Below are 15053 nucleotides of genomic sequence, written 5' to 3' on the forward strand. Positions count from 1 at the left end.
AGGCTCCCTGGAGCATGTGACATCAGCACAATGCCTTCAAGGATAAGGAGGATAAACCAGGCTGGGGTGGGGGTGGGAGGATCCCAAGCAAAGGGACCAGCCTGGTGCAAAACAGCCCCAGGTTGCAAAAAGCATGCTGGCTTGAAGCTGCTTGGTGGCTGGTGGGGGGCTGCCAGCAATCGGGTTTTGTCCAGCATTGTTGGCAGGTGGGGCCAGAGAAATACACCCAGTTGAGGTCAGGGAGCAACTTGGGAGGGTCCAGCTCGAACACACTTAACCAGTAGCACTTGAAAGAGGACTGGAGGGGTTAGACTTGTGAACCAGCTTGTCAAGAACAGCTGTAACGATTCGAGTGCCTACTCCACGTCAGGTGGGTGCTGCATCTTGATGGGTATTATTGACACTTTAAGAAGGTTCAATTAGCTTGCCTGAAGACACTCAGGGAACCAGTCCTTGCTCAGATCTCCCTCTGGGCACACGTGCGTGCGTTGGAGAGTGGGGGGAAGGCCGAGAAGACCCGGTGAATGGCTGACCTGGCTTGGGGCAGCCCCGGGGCCCATCCTTCGCGCTGGCGCAGGGAGGAGCGAAGCGGTGCGCGCACTCGATCGCCGCCGGGCTGTGTGTCTGCGGCTCTAACTAGATGGCTCCCAAGGGCAGTGGGGATGGTTCACAGTCTGGAGGAGAGAGGGCGGCAGTCCGAGAAGGGGGCTAAGAGGCCACCCCCAGCCCGGGGCAGCCCAGCACCCGAGTCTGCAGCCTGGGGTGGGGAGGGGAGGTGCCGCTCCCGGGGCCGGAGAGAAGGGGGTGGCTCCCCCCGCCCCCGCCGCGGTGGGTCGGGGCGCGGGGCCGGGCTGCGCGGGAGCCGCAGCCTTTTCCGGGGGGCGGTCCGGAGGCGGTAGCGCACGGCTCCTGCTCCGACAGGTGCGCGCCGCGCGCAGGAATGCGGTCTGCCTGACTCATCCGCTCCTCCTTCCTACCTGCCGCCCAGCCCATAAAGCGGTCCCTCCCCGCCGCCGCCCGCCCTCCCTGCAGCCCGCGCTCTAGACAGTCCCGGCTCGCCCGCGCGCCGCCTCCGGAGCCGCCGAGCGGAGCCCAGCGCGGGGAGCGCGCGAGTCAGCCCCAAGGTAGGTCCATCCTCGGACCGCGGCAGGCGGCCGGGGCACTGGCGCGGGGCGGCCGCACACCGCACGCCCCTCCAGCGCCTCGGGCCGCCGGGGCTGGGCGCTCATTCAGGGACCTCCGAGGGGAGAAGAAGAAAGTGAGCGCGCACCCCAACTGGGAAGACCCGCGGGGAGCTGATTGGTGGGCCGGGTGGCTTTTGTTTCCCCGGCTCTTTCCTTCCTGAAGGCTGGCCGCCCGGCCCTTGGGTGGATATGAGGGAGAAGTGGGCAGGGGCCAGGCAGTGGCTGGCAGGCTTACTGGGCTGGGCCCCTCTGGGGTTCAAAAAGAAGCAGCCACCTAGAGGCAGAGGCCCTCCCGGCTTGGCTGTGTGGTGCCACAGTCCGTCTGGGGTCTGGGGAGTCCCTGACTCTCCTCTTCTCTTGGCCCTCCTCCCGAAGTCAGCTCAGGACACCCTTCCTCCAGGAAGCTCTCCTGACCTCATCCAACACCCCTGGAGGCTGTGCCCACCACCTGTAAACTCCTCCAGAGCCAGCCCCCTTTCCCACCCCTTTAGCCCCGGGTGGGCCTCTGGTTGTAGGCGGGGGCCTCTAGATGGCTCCCAGAGGGCAGCGGCAGGGCTCCTGCTTCTCCCCCATGGTCTTGCCACACCCTGAGCCCAAGTGTGGGCATGGTTGTTGCTGCCTTGGAAGGAGCTGGAAGTGAAGACTGAGAGGCTCCATCCTGGGGGCTGAGTGGGGAGAGGAGAGCCGGAAGGACAGCAGGGAAGGAGTGCCTATCTCCTTGGCCTTGATTTCTGTGGGCAATAGAGCAGCAGAAGGGCCAGGAAAGCAGGAAGGGAGAGAACCACGGAGGGCAGGTGCAGACATGCAACAGGGGTCCCGAGGGAGGGCGGGTATGGGGAGAGCGCCAAGCCTACGTTCATGTGGGTCACAGTGTGTGTCAGTGGGAGGGAGGGCGGGTATGGGGAGAGCGCCAAGCCTACGTTCATGTGGGTCACAGTGTGTGTCCAAGAATATGCATGTCCCTGTGCCTGCAAGGCCTGAGTGTGCCCCTATGTGATAACACTGGGTGGCAATCACATACTTCCGGGACCCAGGTGGTACATAAAAAGACCCTTGCACCCTGGGGACCCAGAGTAGCCTGGAGAGAACGTTTCCCGAGGGCTCTGCCCAGCCCTCCACGGCCAGCCACCTCTTCCAATAAGCCCGCAATCCTAACTTTTATGTGAAACCGTATTATTTTTAACACCGACAACTACTTTTAAAACTTTTTAGGGATTTTCCTTGGTGGTCCAGTGGTTAGGAATCCACGCTTTCACTGCCAGGGCCCGGGTTCAGTCGCTGGTTGGGGAACTAAGATCCCACAAGCTGTGCAGGGAGGCCAAAAAACACAACAAAAAAAAAACTTTTTAAACACAAGTTGAGTCCAACACAACACTCCTGAGTGCATAACTAGTCCCCAGCTGCCACTTTAGAGCCTCCGAGTATAAAGTGAAGGCTAAATGGGGGGTGTGCGCTGCCCGGGTCTCACCCGGGATATGGGAACAATGCAATCATCCCCACTGGTTCCTGTACAGATTAAATGGCAATTATGTACATGAAGTGCTGGGCACTAGCCCACTGTGTGCCCAGCTTGGGGGCACAGGAGGGTGAGTAAAAGCTGGGCTGGGCCCTCCAGTGTCTGTACCTGTGTATGTAATGGTGCCCCTGGGAAGCCTGGGTAAGGCAGCCTATACTGTGTAGTGTGTGGGTGTGGCGCCGATGCCCCAAGGCTGCAGGAAATTCATTTCCTCCAAGAAGCACCCCCTTGGCTGGCTCAGAGCTCCCTTACCCCAGGCCCCTCTTAGAGGGTGGCTCCTTCCCAGCAGGCTCTGCCTGCGATGTGTTGGAGCTGCTAGTGCCTCCTGGGAGCCACCTGCCTTGGAGCAACGGAGGCAATGCCTTCCTGCAACGCCCCCCCACCCCCGGGTCTCCCCAGCCATTTGGGGGCCTCAGTCTCCCAGAGCCTGGGGATGCCCCTGCCCCACAAGCCAAGGACTGAGCAAAGATCCAAGGAGGGAGGGCCAGTAGGCACGGCATAATCTTGGGCTGCTGGGTGACTCGCTCTAGAGAAAGAGGAGGGGGTCCTAACGTCAACTCTGCAGGCCTGGTGGCTATGGCCAGCCCCTTCTCTTCAGCAGGCTACCCATCTTTTATTTATTTTTTTGCGGTATGCGGGCCTCTCACTGTTGTGGCCTCTCCCGTTGCGGAGCGGACGCGCAGGCTCAGCGGCCATGGCTCACGGGCCCAGCCGCTCTGCGGCATGTGGGATCCTCCTGGACCGGGGCACAAACCCGTGTCCCCTGCATCGGCAGGCGGACTCTCAACCACTGCGCCACCAGGGAAGCCCCTAAATTTTTATTGCAGTATAGTTGCTTTATGATGTTGTATTGGTTTCTTGCTGTACATACCATCTTTTTTTCAATATTTATTTAGTTGCACCCGGTCTTAGTTGCCACACGTGGGCTCCTTAGTTGAGGCATGCATGTGGAATCTAGTTCCCTGACCAGAGATCGAACCCGGGGCCCCTGCCTTGGGAGCGCAGAGTCTTATCCACTGTGCCACCAGGGAAGTCCCCATACCCATCTTTTAAAAGGCCTCAGGGATGCCGGTGCCTGCCCCGAAGGTCACTAATGGGTTGAGATGGTTTAATGGTGAACCAAAGGCAGATGGGTCTCCTGGGGTGGCTGGCAATGCGTGTGTGTGTGAGTGGGCAGGAGGGGCTTGTAATCTAGCTCCAGGCTAATTTTTGAAAGGGTGATCTGCTCAGGGGCCCCCAAAACTCAACTCTGGGGCAGGCAGAGGTGGGGAGTAGGGTGGGAACCCCTCCTCTGATGGGACAGGCAGCCATTGTAGAACTTAGCTGAGTGCAACAAGCCTCCTCCTTCCTTTCTCAGGCCCCAGATATTGGGAGGGGCCCCCTTCTTCCCGGCTGTACCCTCTCACCAAGAGGCAAGTGGGCCAGGACAGAGAGGGGACAGGAAGGCGGAGCCAGGACCCTCTAGGGTGGCCCTGTCCCTGCCAAGCCTGACCCGGGCCACTGGGGTCTGAAAGGCAAAGGCGGAATAAGCCCTGTTCTGCCCTCGGGGAGACCAGCACAAGAGACCTGGCACTGGGACAGGCTCAGAGCCCACAGTCCTCAGTGGTGAGAGGGTGGGGGCCTCCCTGGGCAGGGCATAGGCCTGCAGGGCATCTGGCCACTCCAGAGACGACAAGGAAGGGGGCAGTGGAAAAGAGGAGTCAGGGGCCCTGGGCCCTGCCACTTGCAGGCCAGGTGGCCTTGGAACATCACTAAAGTTCTGTAGAGCCTCAGTTTCTACATCTGTGCAATGGGAACGATGGAGCTTAGACAGGGACCCAGTGAGTTGACACGTGGACCAGAGCTGTCAGGCATTGTATGTCGATTGTTGCTGTTATACAGGAGGAAGAAGATGGCAGGGCCGCATCCCAGCTGGTGGACCAGGCTGTTGCTGGCAGCCCTGCTGAGCGCCAGCTTCCCCGGGGACATGGGTGAGTCGGACACACCCCTGCAACACCCCTCTCTGTGGTGGGGGCTCAACTTCCAAGGCACTGCCCTTAAGTGAGGGAGGGGGCTCTCATGGAGTGTCTTACCCAGACACTCACTCAGCCATTCAACAAACAACCACCACCCACTTTGAAGGCTGGGGAGCCATGAGCCTGAGCCGTATGGCCCAAGAACACCCAGGGGAGGAAGGAGACTTGGTCTAGAGGAGGGAGAAGACGTCCACTCAGAGAATGGAGGCGCTCGCAGGATGTACTGAGGCTTGGAAAGCCGAGTCGAAAAGTTTTAGAGGAATTTGGAGGAGAGAAAGGTGATCATCACCTGCTCTGGGAGTGTCTGCAGTCGGCAAAGGGCTGGAGCCCGCTCCTACTGGTGAAATTTTGCCTGTCAGTGGAGGTCATGCTGATAGCTTGAAATAGACCATGGTGGGAACATTTACACCCTGGAAATTGGCAAAGGCTGCAAGTCAGGGCTTCCCCGCCCTCACCGGAGCCCTTGCTAAAGGTTGACAGTGCACCGTTGCCGGGAGCCCAGGAGACCACCCACTAGTGCACATAATAGGTCCTTACTGTGATTTCAACTGAACAAAACCAAAGGGAATCCCAACCTTTGGAGAAACTGGAGTTTTACCTCATTTATTTACTAACAACTCACTGTGTGCGGGGCTTGGGCTAGGCACTGGGGACACAGTGATAAACAAGACAGAATCCCTTTTACCCTGGAGGAGCAGGTGACGGGGGTGGTTAGGGTGTCCCCGCCAGCACCTCGGTCTCGGCCCCCACCATCCTTGCCTCCAGACTTGAGTGGAGAGTCCAGGTTTGAGACCTGGCTCTGCGGGTTTCTAGCTGTGCTACCTGGGACTGACCACGTACCTGCTGGCCTCCATCTCCCCCTCTGTAAATCGGAAGAGAATCCCCACCTCTTTCAAATGAGGCTGCACAAGGGAAGGGCTTGGCAGTGGGTGAGGCGCATCTCAGCGGGCACGCCCATCTCTGCTCCCCAGCGAACCGCTGCAAGAAGGCCCAGGTGAAGAGCTGCACGGAGTGCATCCGCGTGGACAGGGACTGCGCCTACTGCACGGACGAGGTGTGATGCCGCTGGGGCCTAGCCTGGGCCACCTTCCCAACCTGCGTGCCCCACCCTGCTACACCCCACGCCTGGGCTCTGGCCCACACTTGCCCCGCCCTCAGCCCAGCCTCAGGCCAGGCGGTCGTGGGAGAACAGGCAAGGGTCAGGAAGATCGGGGTGGTGGGGTACAGGATAAATCCAGTGTTAGGACAGCCAGGGGAAGGGTACTGCCCTCCTGACTCCATCTCCTTCCGGCCAGATGTTCAAGGAACGGCGCTGCAACACCCAGGCAGAGCTGCTGGCTGCGGGCTGCCGGCAGGAGAGCATGGTGGTCATGGAGAGCAGCTTCGAGATCACAGAGGTGCCCAGAGTGGGGGTCGGGGGGGCTGGGCCCTCCAAGCTCAAGGCTGGCTGTTTGTGGGAGGTTATCGTGTCCCCTGGCTGAGCTGAGAGGTATCTCCATCAGATCTGGAGAGACCCTCCAGCCAGGTGTCCCCCTCCCCTGGACACAGGAAGCGCAGATCGACACCACCCTGCACCGTAGCCAGGTGTCCCCCCAGGGGCTGCGGGTGCGGCTGCGGCCGGGAGAGGAGCGGCGCTTTGAGCTGCAGGTGTTTGAGCCCCTGGAGAGCCCCATGGACCTGTATATCCTCATGGACTTCTCCAACTCCATGTCTGACGATCTGGACAACCTCAAGAAGATGGGGCAGGATCTGGGTACGGCGCGGAAGACAGCAGGGCAGGGCGTGGAGAGAGTGGCCTCCCCCAGCTGGCTGGACACCTGCTCAGGAGGCCAGGGCTCAGTTTAGCTGCACCCACTCCTCAAGGAAGGACAGGACATCTGAGCACCCCAAGAACTCCTTCCCCCCACTCTCAGAGGCGGGTCCTGTGCAGACCCCAATAACCACTCGGGAGTGCAGAGAAGGCCCCAGCCGGGTGGGAACCAGAGCCCTTTGGTCCTTTTTGTTTTTTTGGATGTGGTGCGCCTCATGGCTTGCGGGATCTTAGTTCCCCGACCAGGGATTGAACCCGCGCCCCCTGCAGTGGAAGCTCAGAGTCCTAGCTACTGGACTGCCAAGGAAGTCCCTCCTCTGGTGCTGACACGGAGGGCACCAGCTGCCATGAGGCTGAGGTTAATTCCCAGCTCTGCAGATGGCTGGTCCAGCTCCCCGGCCGCACCCTCCAACTAGCTGCATGCACAACTCTGGGTCCTCCGAGTCCCATTTCCCTCATCTGTAAACAAGGACAAGGGCTGTCATGTGCGTGAGCTGACGCCCAACATGCAAAGTGTTGACAATAAGTTGTTCTTCCTCTTCCTCCTTCCCAAGCCAGCCCCCGGCCCCTGTGTTGATGTGGGGTTCTTGGGGCTCAGCTGTCCCCTCTTTTTTTGTTGTTGATGCCTAGCCCAGGTCCTGAGGCAGCTCACCAGCGACTACACGATTGGATTTGGCAAGTTCGTGGACAAAGTTAGCGTCCCTCAGACAGACATGAGGCCTGAGAAGTGAGTGACCAAGGGGGCAGGGGTCCTGGCCAGGTGGCCCACGCCCTCTCCACCCAAGCACTTTGAAGTTTTCAGGTTGAAATGAGCCACAGGGGCGGTCCCTAGAGAGGGTGGGCAGGGGGTTGTGGGCGTCTTCTCCCCTGACTTTCTCCCTCCCTGACTCTCTCCTTCCCACCTCCGCCCAGGCTGAAGGAGCCCTGGCCCAACAGTGACCCCCCCTTCTCCTTCAAAAACGTCATCAGCCTGACGGAAGACGTGGAGGAGTTCCGGAACAAGCTAAAGGGAGAGCGGATCTCAGGCAACCTGGACGCCCCCGAAGGAGGTTTCGATGCCATCCTGCAGACGGCCGTGTGCACCGTGAGTGCCGGGGCAGGTCCTGCCGGCCTAGACCCGGCTGTGCTTTTCAACAAGGGCATGAGCTGCCCACTGGCCTGCTCTGGTACCAGGCTGGGGCCTCCATCCCCTAAGACAAGCTCAGACCCACTGGGGGACCCTCAATTCCAATCCAAGTTTAGAGGTATCAGGGCCTGAGCAGTCACAGCCTGGTTTTGTGTTGGCCAGTGAGGCGGACATGAGTCTTGGGATTCTGGAATCTTCAGTGCCCTGAGGCCAGCCTCCCACCCAACCTCCCTGTTAATACCCGTCTCCAACTGTGCTGGAAGAGGGCACTTCTTTTTATGTGCACATCAGTTTTTTCATTTAAAGAATAATGTATCCACAGACAAAAAAGAAAATTCCCTGGCAGTCCAGTGGTTAAGGATTCAGCACTTTCACTGCCGGGGGCCCAGGTTCCATCCCTGGTCGGGGAACTAAGGTCTCTCAAGCCACATGGCATGGCCAAAAAATAAAACAAAATTAAAAAATAAGAAATAAAAATGAAAATAATGTATCCATATTACAGACAATTTGGAAAACAAAGAACAGAAATTGCCCATAATTTCACCACCATCAGACAGCCGGCCACTGATACCCCACCAGCATATTTTGTTCCCTTTTCCTTATTTTATATAGTTGGAATCAGTGTATGTATAGTTCTGAAACTTGCTTTTTTTTTTTCACCTAATGCTGTCATAAACATTTTCTCTTGTAATACATGGTTTTCAAAATCATCCCGTGTATTTCTTTTTTTTTTTTTTTTTGCGTCATGTGGGCCTCTCACTGCTGTGGCCTCTCCCGTTGCGGAGCACAGGCTCCGGACGCGCAGGCTCAGCGGCCATGGCTCACGGGCCCAGCCGCTCCGCGGCACGTGGGATCTTCCCGGACCGGGGCGCGAACCTGTGTCCCCTGCATCGGCAGGCGGACTCCCAACCACCGCGCCACCAGGGAAACCCCGATCCCATGTATTTCTCAAACGAATTGCCACATGCCACTTGCTGTACCTATTTTAACTCTTCCGTTAAACGCTGCACGGTGTACGTTTTTCTGTGCCGTTGAGACATTCTCGCAGAGTGGTTAAGACCTCGTGGGGACAGCTGCATGAGCCTGGTTCACATCGTGCGTGGCGCCCACTGTGGGCACAACCCCTGCTCGTTTCCCACTTCCCGTCGCTGGTTTCTGTTTATCCCCGTCATCACTCATGTGCCGTCTGTCACGTGCGTCATTCCTGGGGTCGTCAGGCTGTTAATCCTGTGTCCTCGCTGAGCGCCGTGTTGGGACGTGCTTTCGCTGTCACTGTGCGCGACGCTGTGACGAGGGTCCCCTGCTCCACGGGCACCCCTCCTCGCTCTCCCCAGAGGCACATCGGCTGGCGCCCCGACAGCACCCACCTGCTGGTATTCTCTACCGAGTCGGCCTTCCACTACGAGGCGGATGGCGCCAACGTGCTGGCTGGCATCGTGAAGCGCAACGACGAGGAGTGCCACCTGGACACCACGGGCACCTACACCCAGTACGGGACACAGGACTACCCGTCGGTGCCCACCCTGGTGCGCCTGCTCAACCGGCACAACATCATCCCCATCTTCGCAGTCACCAACTACTCCTATAGTTACTACGAGGTGCGGGGCCCGGGGCCTCACAGGGCAGGATGGGGGCGGACGGGAGGGTCCGCGGAACTTCTCAGACACCCCCATCTGCCTTCCTCCCTTCCTTCCTGAAACTTGGGATGGGCCCTGGTGGGAAGAGGAGTCCACGTGCCCATTCCCCAGCCCCCCACCCCCCCAAGCAGGTGGGGGCTGAGAGCACAGGCTCTGGAACGCACAGCAGGCGCCAGGCCTTAGCTTCCCCATCTGCCAGGTGAGCGAACCCCAGAGGTGTTGTCTGGATTCAAAGAGATGACCCTTGTGGGAGGCTGAGCCCCGGCCTGGCATTTTCTCCTGCAGAAACTGTCCTCGTATTTTCCTGTCTCTTCGCTGGGCGTGCTGCAGGAGGACTCTTCCAACATCGTGGATGTGCTGCAGGACGCCTTCAACGTGAGGGCTCTGGAGTCTGAGCCTTTCTGGGGCGGGGCTGGAGAGAAGGCTGAATGGCAGAGGACTGGGAAATAGGACAGGAGGGAGGAAGGGTCTTCTGCAGTCCTTGAGGAGCGCCCCCTGGGCCTGGCCCCAGGTTCCTGCAGGCTCTTCTCCCTTGACCCCCACCCCCAGCCTGCTCTCTTTTAGCGTATCCGCTCCAACCTGGACATCCGGGCCCTGGAAAGCCCCCGAGGCCTGCGGACAGAGGTCACCTCCAGGATGTTCCAGAAGACGAACACTGGGTCCTTTCTCATCCGGCGGGGGGAAGTGGTACGCCTCCGTGGGGGTCCCGGGGCAGGGGAGGACGGGCACAGCGCCCTGCGGGGCGGGGTCTACCTGAACAGAGGTCCAGAGCATGGCCTCCGGAGTCAGATCTGGGTTTGAAGCCCTCTGGATCAGCCCCTTGGCGTGTCCTCATCTGTAGAGTGGAGGCCAATCAGCTTGGAGCTCAGGGTTGCTAAGATGAGGGAACGGGCCAAAAGCAACCCTGGTTACTGTTGGTACTATTGTTACCGTGGCTGTGCCTGGAGGGAGCAAGTTCGCAGCCCTGAGGAAGGGCGGGCAGGGAGCTGGGTGTCAGGGGCCAGACACATCCCTGGAGCTTGAGGGCCTAGAGACTTCAGGCACAACTGCCCCCTGGTGGTCTGTCCAGGCCTGCCTTGCCTGAGAGTGGGGTCCCTGCAGGGCACATACCAAGTGCAGCTGCGGGCTATCGAGGACTTGGACGGGACTCACGTGTGCCAGTTGCCAGAAGCGGACCAGAAGGGCAACATCCATCTGAAGCCCTCCTTCTCCAATGGCCTCAAGATGGACGTGGACATCGTCTGTGACGTGTGCTCCTGTGAGCTGGTATGATGCTGCCCCGCCAGGTTGCGGAGGGAGGGAGAGGCTAAGCCGACCACCCCAGGGCCCTGAGTAACACAGCAGAGCATCCTGTAGCCACGACTCCCTTTCGGGGTTCCCTGAGGGGCGGCGTCCAGCATCCCTCACGCCCCCAGCCACCCCACCATGATTTCATTCCAGCAAAAAGAGGAGCGGTCATCTCGCTGCAGCTCCAACGGGGATTTCATGTGCGGACACTGTGTGTGCAATGAGGGCTGGTGAGTGTGGGAGGGTGAAGCCAGCACCCAGGATGCTGGCAGCTCCCAGAGAAGGGGCTGGGCACACCAAGTAGGCTGCTGAGGGTGGGTTGGCAGCTGGGCATAGAAAGGGCTAGGAAAGGGGTATGTCTAGTTGGCAGGTGGATTCGGTTCAAAGCACTTTGAAATTCATGGATATGGGAATTCCCTGGTAGTCCAGTGGTTAGGACTCAGCGGTCTCATTGCCGGGGCTCTGGGTTCGATCCCTGGTCAGGGAACTAAGATCCCGCAAGCTGCATGGCGTGGCCAAAAAATAAAAAGAAATATATGGATATATAGGATTACCGCTGGGAATATGTGTAAGAATCAGGGTAGAGGTGGCCGTTAGGGTGTTGTGGGTCGGACACAGGAGGGAGACGTACTTTACCCTCCATCCCTTTTGGGCCTTTAGTATCTGAGCCATGGGCACCTGTTACCTGAGCAGAAGGGGGTCATAAGAGAATGTTAGTAAGAGTAAGGGCTTTTCAAGCTTCAAGACATTGAATAAGTTTGTCATGACTTGAGGAAGGGATAGGAGGAGGGTCTCAGGGGACTGAGGTTTGAGTCTCAGCTCAGCCCCTGCTGTCTACATAACTCAGACCCACAGGGGCCCACTTAGAGCCTCAGTTTCCTCATCTGTAAAATGGGATGGTGAAAGCCTTCCTGCTGTGCCGTGCAGAAGTGACTGGCTTCTCCCGCAGGAGCGGCAAGACCTGTAACTGCTCCACTGGCTCCCTGAGCGACCTGGCGCCCTGCCAGCGGGAGGGTGAGGACGAGCTGTGCTCGGGGCAGGGCGAGTGCCAATGCGGTCACTGCGTGTGCTATGGTGACGGCCGCTATGAGGGTCAATTCTGTGAATACGACAACTTCCAGTGCCCCCGTGCCTCCGGGTTCCTCTGCAACGGTGAGCTACTGGCCCAGGTGGGGTGAAGCCGAGAGGGTGGCCTGGGTGTCCAGCCCCTGCCCGCCGCCTCTGGCTCTGCCATCAGAACCCATGTTGGGAGAGCCTCGCTGGGAGTCAGGACCCCCATGTTCAGGCCCAGCCCTCCTCCAGATTCCCTGAGTGCCTCTCCTAAGTCCAGCCCCAACATGGACCTCTCTCCTCCTCCACAAACTTGATGCCCAAGGCCCCTGCCAGCATGAAATCCCCATTGTGGAATGTCCCCCTGAGGTCCTCCGGCCCGTGCCCACCCACTTCTCCACTCTCCCATCCCACTAGAGTGGGTACCACCCAGCTCAACCTCAGTGATCGGTGGTATATGGCATGGCGATCTTTCCTCTCTCGGAAGATGCTACATCTCTAGCAGACAGGGCCTGGAGTAATGCATCCTCTGTAGCCCCACAGGGCCTAACACAGTGTGGGCCCAGGCCATGGGTACATAGCCTGGCCAGGGCTTCCGGAGCTGGGCAGGGGTCACAGAACCCACAGGGGCCATATGGAAGTACTGAATAGGTAAATGGAGGAGAATGAATGAAAATCCACTCACCAAATACTTATTAAGCCCCAACTGTATACTTGCCACGGGGAGTCAAGACCCTGCTTTTCTACCCTTTCCTCCGTTCTTGCTTTTGTCTGCCATTTCTTCTCTTCACCTGCGCACCCCAGGGTGTGCTCAGAGAAATGAAGGGAGAACCCAGGACGTCTGGAGAAAGGCAGACATTTGGCACAGGCCAAGCTGAGACAGGAGGGGAGGGAGATGCAGCCAGGAAGGAGGCAGGGCCAGACTGCGAGGGGCTTGGGTTCCAGTCCAGGCTGGGTCCAGTTTTAGTGTAGTCCAAACTTTTTCTTAAAAGGCTATACATTACATATTTTCAGCTTTGTAAGCTATATGGTCTCCCTCACAACTACCCAGCTCTGCCATTGTAGCAGAAAGCAGCTTTAGGCAATACATAGGCAAATGAGTGTGGCTCTGTTCCAATAACACTTTTGCAAAAGCAGGTGGTGAGCTGGATTTGGCCCACAGGCTATAGTTAATCAACCCCTATTCTAGTAAGGATATTGGACTTCATCCTTTGGGCAAAAGGGAGTCACTGGTGTGTTTCTTTTGTGTGTGTGTGTGTGTGTGTGTTTTTAATACATTTATTTATTTTTGGCTGCATTGGGACTTCATTGCTGCGTGCGAGCTTTCTCTAGTTGCGGTGAGCGGGGGCTACTCTTCATTGCGGTGCGTGGGCTTCTTGTAGCAGTGGCTTCTCTTGTTGCGGAGCATGGGCTCTAGGCACGTGGGGTTCAGTAGTTGTGGCATGCAGGCTCAGTAGTTGTGGCTCGTGGGCTCTAGAGCGCAGGCTCAGTCGTTGTGGCCCACAGGCCTAGCCGCTCCGCGGCATGTGGGATCTTCCTGGACCAGGGCTCGAACCCGTGTCCCCTGCATTGGCAGGCGGATTCTTAACCACTGCGCCACCTGGGAAGTCCTCACTGGTGCTTTTAATTTCATTTTCTAACTCTTTATATGTTAACCTTGTATCCAGCCACCTTGCTAAACTCACTTATGAAATCTAATAACTTATTTATAGATTCTTCTTGCTATTTTGTGGCATGTTTCTGATACTTGTAAATGATGACAGTTTTTCATCTCTTAACTTTCCAAAACTTATGTTTTATTTCTTTTTCTTACCTTGTTGCATTGGCCAGGACTCATTAGAGGCTCTTAAACAGGGGAGACACATGATTGGGTTTATGTTTTGGGGTGATCACCCCAGCTGCAGAGTAGAAGGTAGAAGGGCACAATAGAGCGGGAGAAATGGAGAGAAGGGAGTTCCAAGAAAGCGACGAAGAGATGGCTCTGCCCCTGGCTGGAGACATCCTAGCTCCCAAGGCAGCTCCAGCCAGTGGGCAGCCTGGACTGCAGGTGCAAGTGTGCCTCTCCTCTCCCCTCCCCTTCTCTGCAGACCGAGGACGCTGCTCCATGGGCCAGTGTGTGTGTGAGCCTGGCTGGACAGGCTTGAGCTGTGACTGTCCTCTCAGCAATGCCACCTGCATCGACAGCAACGGGGTAGGCCTGGGCATGAGGCAGACAGTGGGGGGCGGTAGAGGGGGCCCCAGTCAAGACCACCCTCCCTCTCAGGCAGGGGTGGGGGCACAGCTGGCTCACTGGTGCCTCCTCTTGACTCAGGGTATCTGTAATGGGCGTGGCTACTGCGAGTGTGGCCGCTGCCACTGCAACCAACAGTCGCTCTACACAGACACCATCTGTGAGATCAACTACTCAGCGGTGAGGCCAGATCCACTGGGTACGGGCATGGGGACCCCAGGCACGGGGCAAGACGGACAAGAGGGGCTGAGCCTGGCGCCAGAGGAGCTGCCTGAGGGTGTGACGTGGCAGGGGCCGCCACCCAACACAGTGCCCGTCTGACCCTCTTCACCCACCCAGATCCGCCTGGGCCTCTGTGAGGACCTGCGGTCCTGTGTGCAGTGCCAGGCGTGGGGCACCGGTGAAAAGAAGGGGCACGAGTGTAAGGAGTGCAGCTTCAAGGTCAAGATGGTGGATGAGCTTAAGAAAGGTACGGGGCGGGGAGAGAGGACTAGGCAGGGGGGCTTCCGGTGGCGTAGGTGGTGTCTCTCATCCGGGCAGGGCTGTGGAGCTGGGTAGGGGGCTCATAATCCAAACTGAGGACATGCAGTCCAGAAAGAGGGGTTCCAGACCTGGGAGTGGTCACAGAAGCCAGACAGGTCACACAGACCCAGGTAGGGGCCGCACAGTCTGGCCAGGGCACCCAGACCTGGGGAGATGGCTTCTGGCTTGGGCAGGGGGCAAAGAGCTGGGTAGGGCCATGAACACGGCAAAGGCCCATAATTGGGCCGTGGGGGCTCACAGCCTCCTTTCCTCTAGGTCAGAGAAGTGTTCTAGAAGGGACTTCCCTGGCGGGCCAGTGGTTAAGACTCCGCACTCCCGCTGCAGGGGGCGTGGGTTCGATCCCTGGTCGGGGAACTATGATCCCACGTGTGGCCAAAAAAAAAAAGAAAAGAAAAAAGAAAAACGTTGTAGAAGCCCAGCTCCTGAGTGATGCCCAGGACGGGCACAGATTTGCAGCCTTTGACGCTCCTGGAGGGCAGCCCCCGCCTTGCCCCAGCTGTATGCACAGTTTGCCGGGAACTTGCGTTCTTCCCCAGGGAGGTGCCTCCCACCCTGTGATGGGCGGGCTGGGCCCCAGAGTAGGGCCGTGGTGAGGAGCGGCCACCTCACCAGGCCCTAAGGTGCTCCGGGGTGGGGTTGGGTGCCCTGCCGACCG

At 58.5% G+C, this 15053-nt stretch overlaps 1 protein-coding gene across 2 annotated transcripts in view; it reads left to right on the top strand.

Moving 5' to 3' along the window:
- Nucleotides 1–306: 306 nt before the first annotated feature.
- The window catches only part of ITGB4 (integrin subunit beta 4), a 32881-nt gene continuing 18134 nt past the window's right edge, over nt 307–15053 (top strand). For both annotated transcript variants that reach the window (XM_024760907.1, XM_024760908.1), the window contains exons 1-17: nt 307–370; nt 1033–1124; nt 4582–4670; nt 5687–5769; nt 6011–6112; nt 6264–6468; nt 7156–7252; nt 7438–7609; nt 8986–9249; nt 9574–9663; nt 9853–9975; nt 10390–10554; nt 10729–10805; nt 11525–11727; nt 13713–13816; nt 13937–14035; nt 14195–14324. In XM_024760907.1, the coding sequence (XP_024616675.1) occupies nt 4592–4670; nt 5687–5769; nt 6011–6112; nt 6264–6468; nt 7156–7252; nt 7438–7609; nt 8986–9249; nt 9574–9663; nt 9853–9975; nt 10390–10554; nt 10729–10805; nt 11525–11727; nt 13713–13816; nt 13937–14035; nt 14195–14324 (1993 nt within the window). In that variant the 5' untranslated portion in view covers nt 307–370; nt 1033–1124; nt 4582–4591. The remainder of the gene's footprint in view (nt 371–1032; nt 1125–4581; nt 4671–5686; nt 5770–6010; nt 6113–6263; nt 6469–7155; nt 7253–7437; nt 7610–8985; nt 9250–9573; nt 9664–9852; nt 9976–10389; nt 10555–10728; nt 10806–11524; nt 11728–13712; nt 13817–13936; nt 14036–14194; nt 14325–15053) is intronic.

Source organism: Neophocaena asiaeorientalis, unplaced genomic scaffold (genome assembly GCF_003031525.2).
Source record: "Neophocaena asiaeorientalis asiaeorientalis breed wild unplaced genomic scaffold, Neophocaena_asiaeorientalis_V1.1 scaffold30, whole genome shotgun sequence".
Taxonomy (NCBI): domain Eukaryota; kingdom Metazoa; phylum Chordata; class Mammalia; order Artiodactyla; family Phocoenidae; genus Neophocaena; species Neophocaena asiaeorientalis.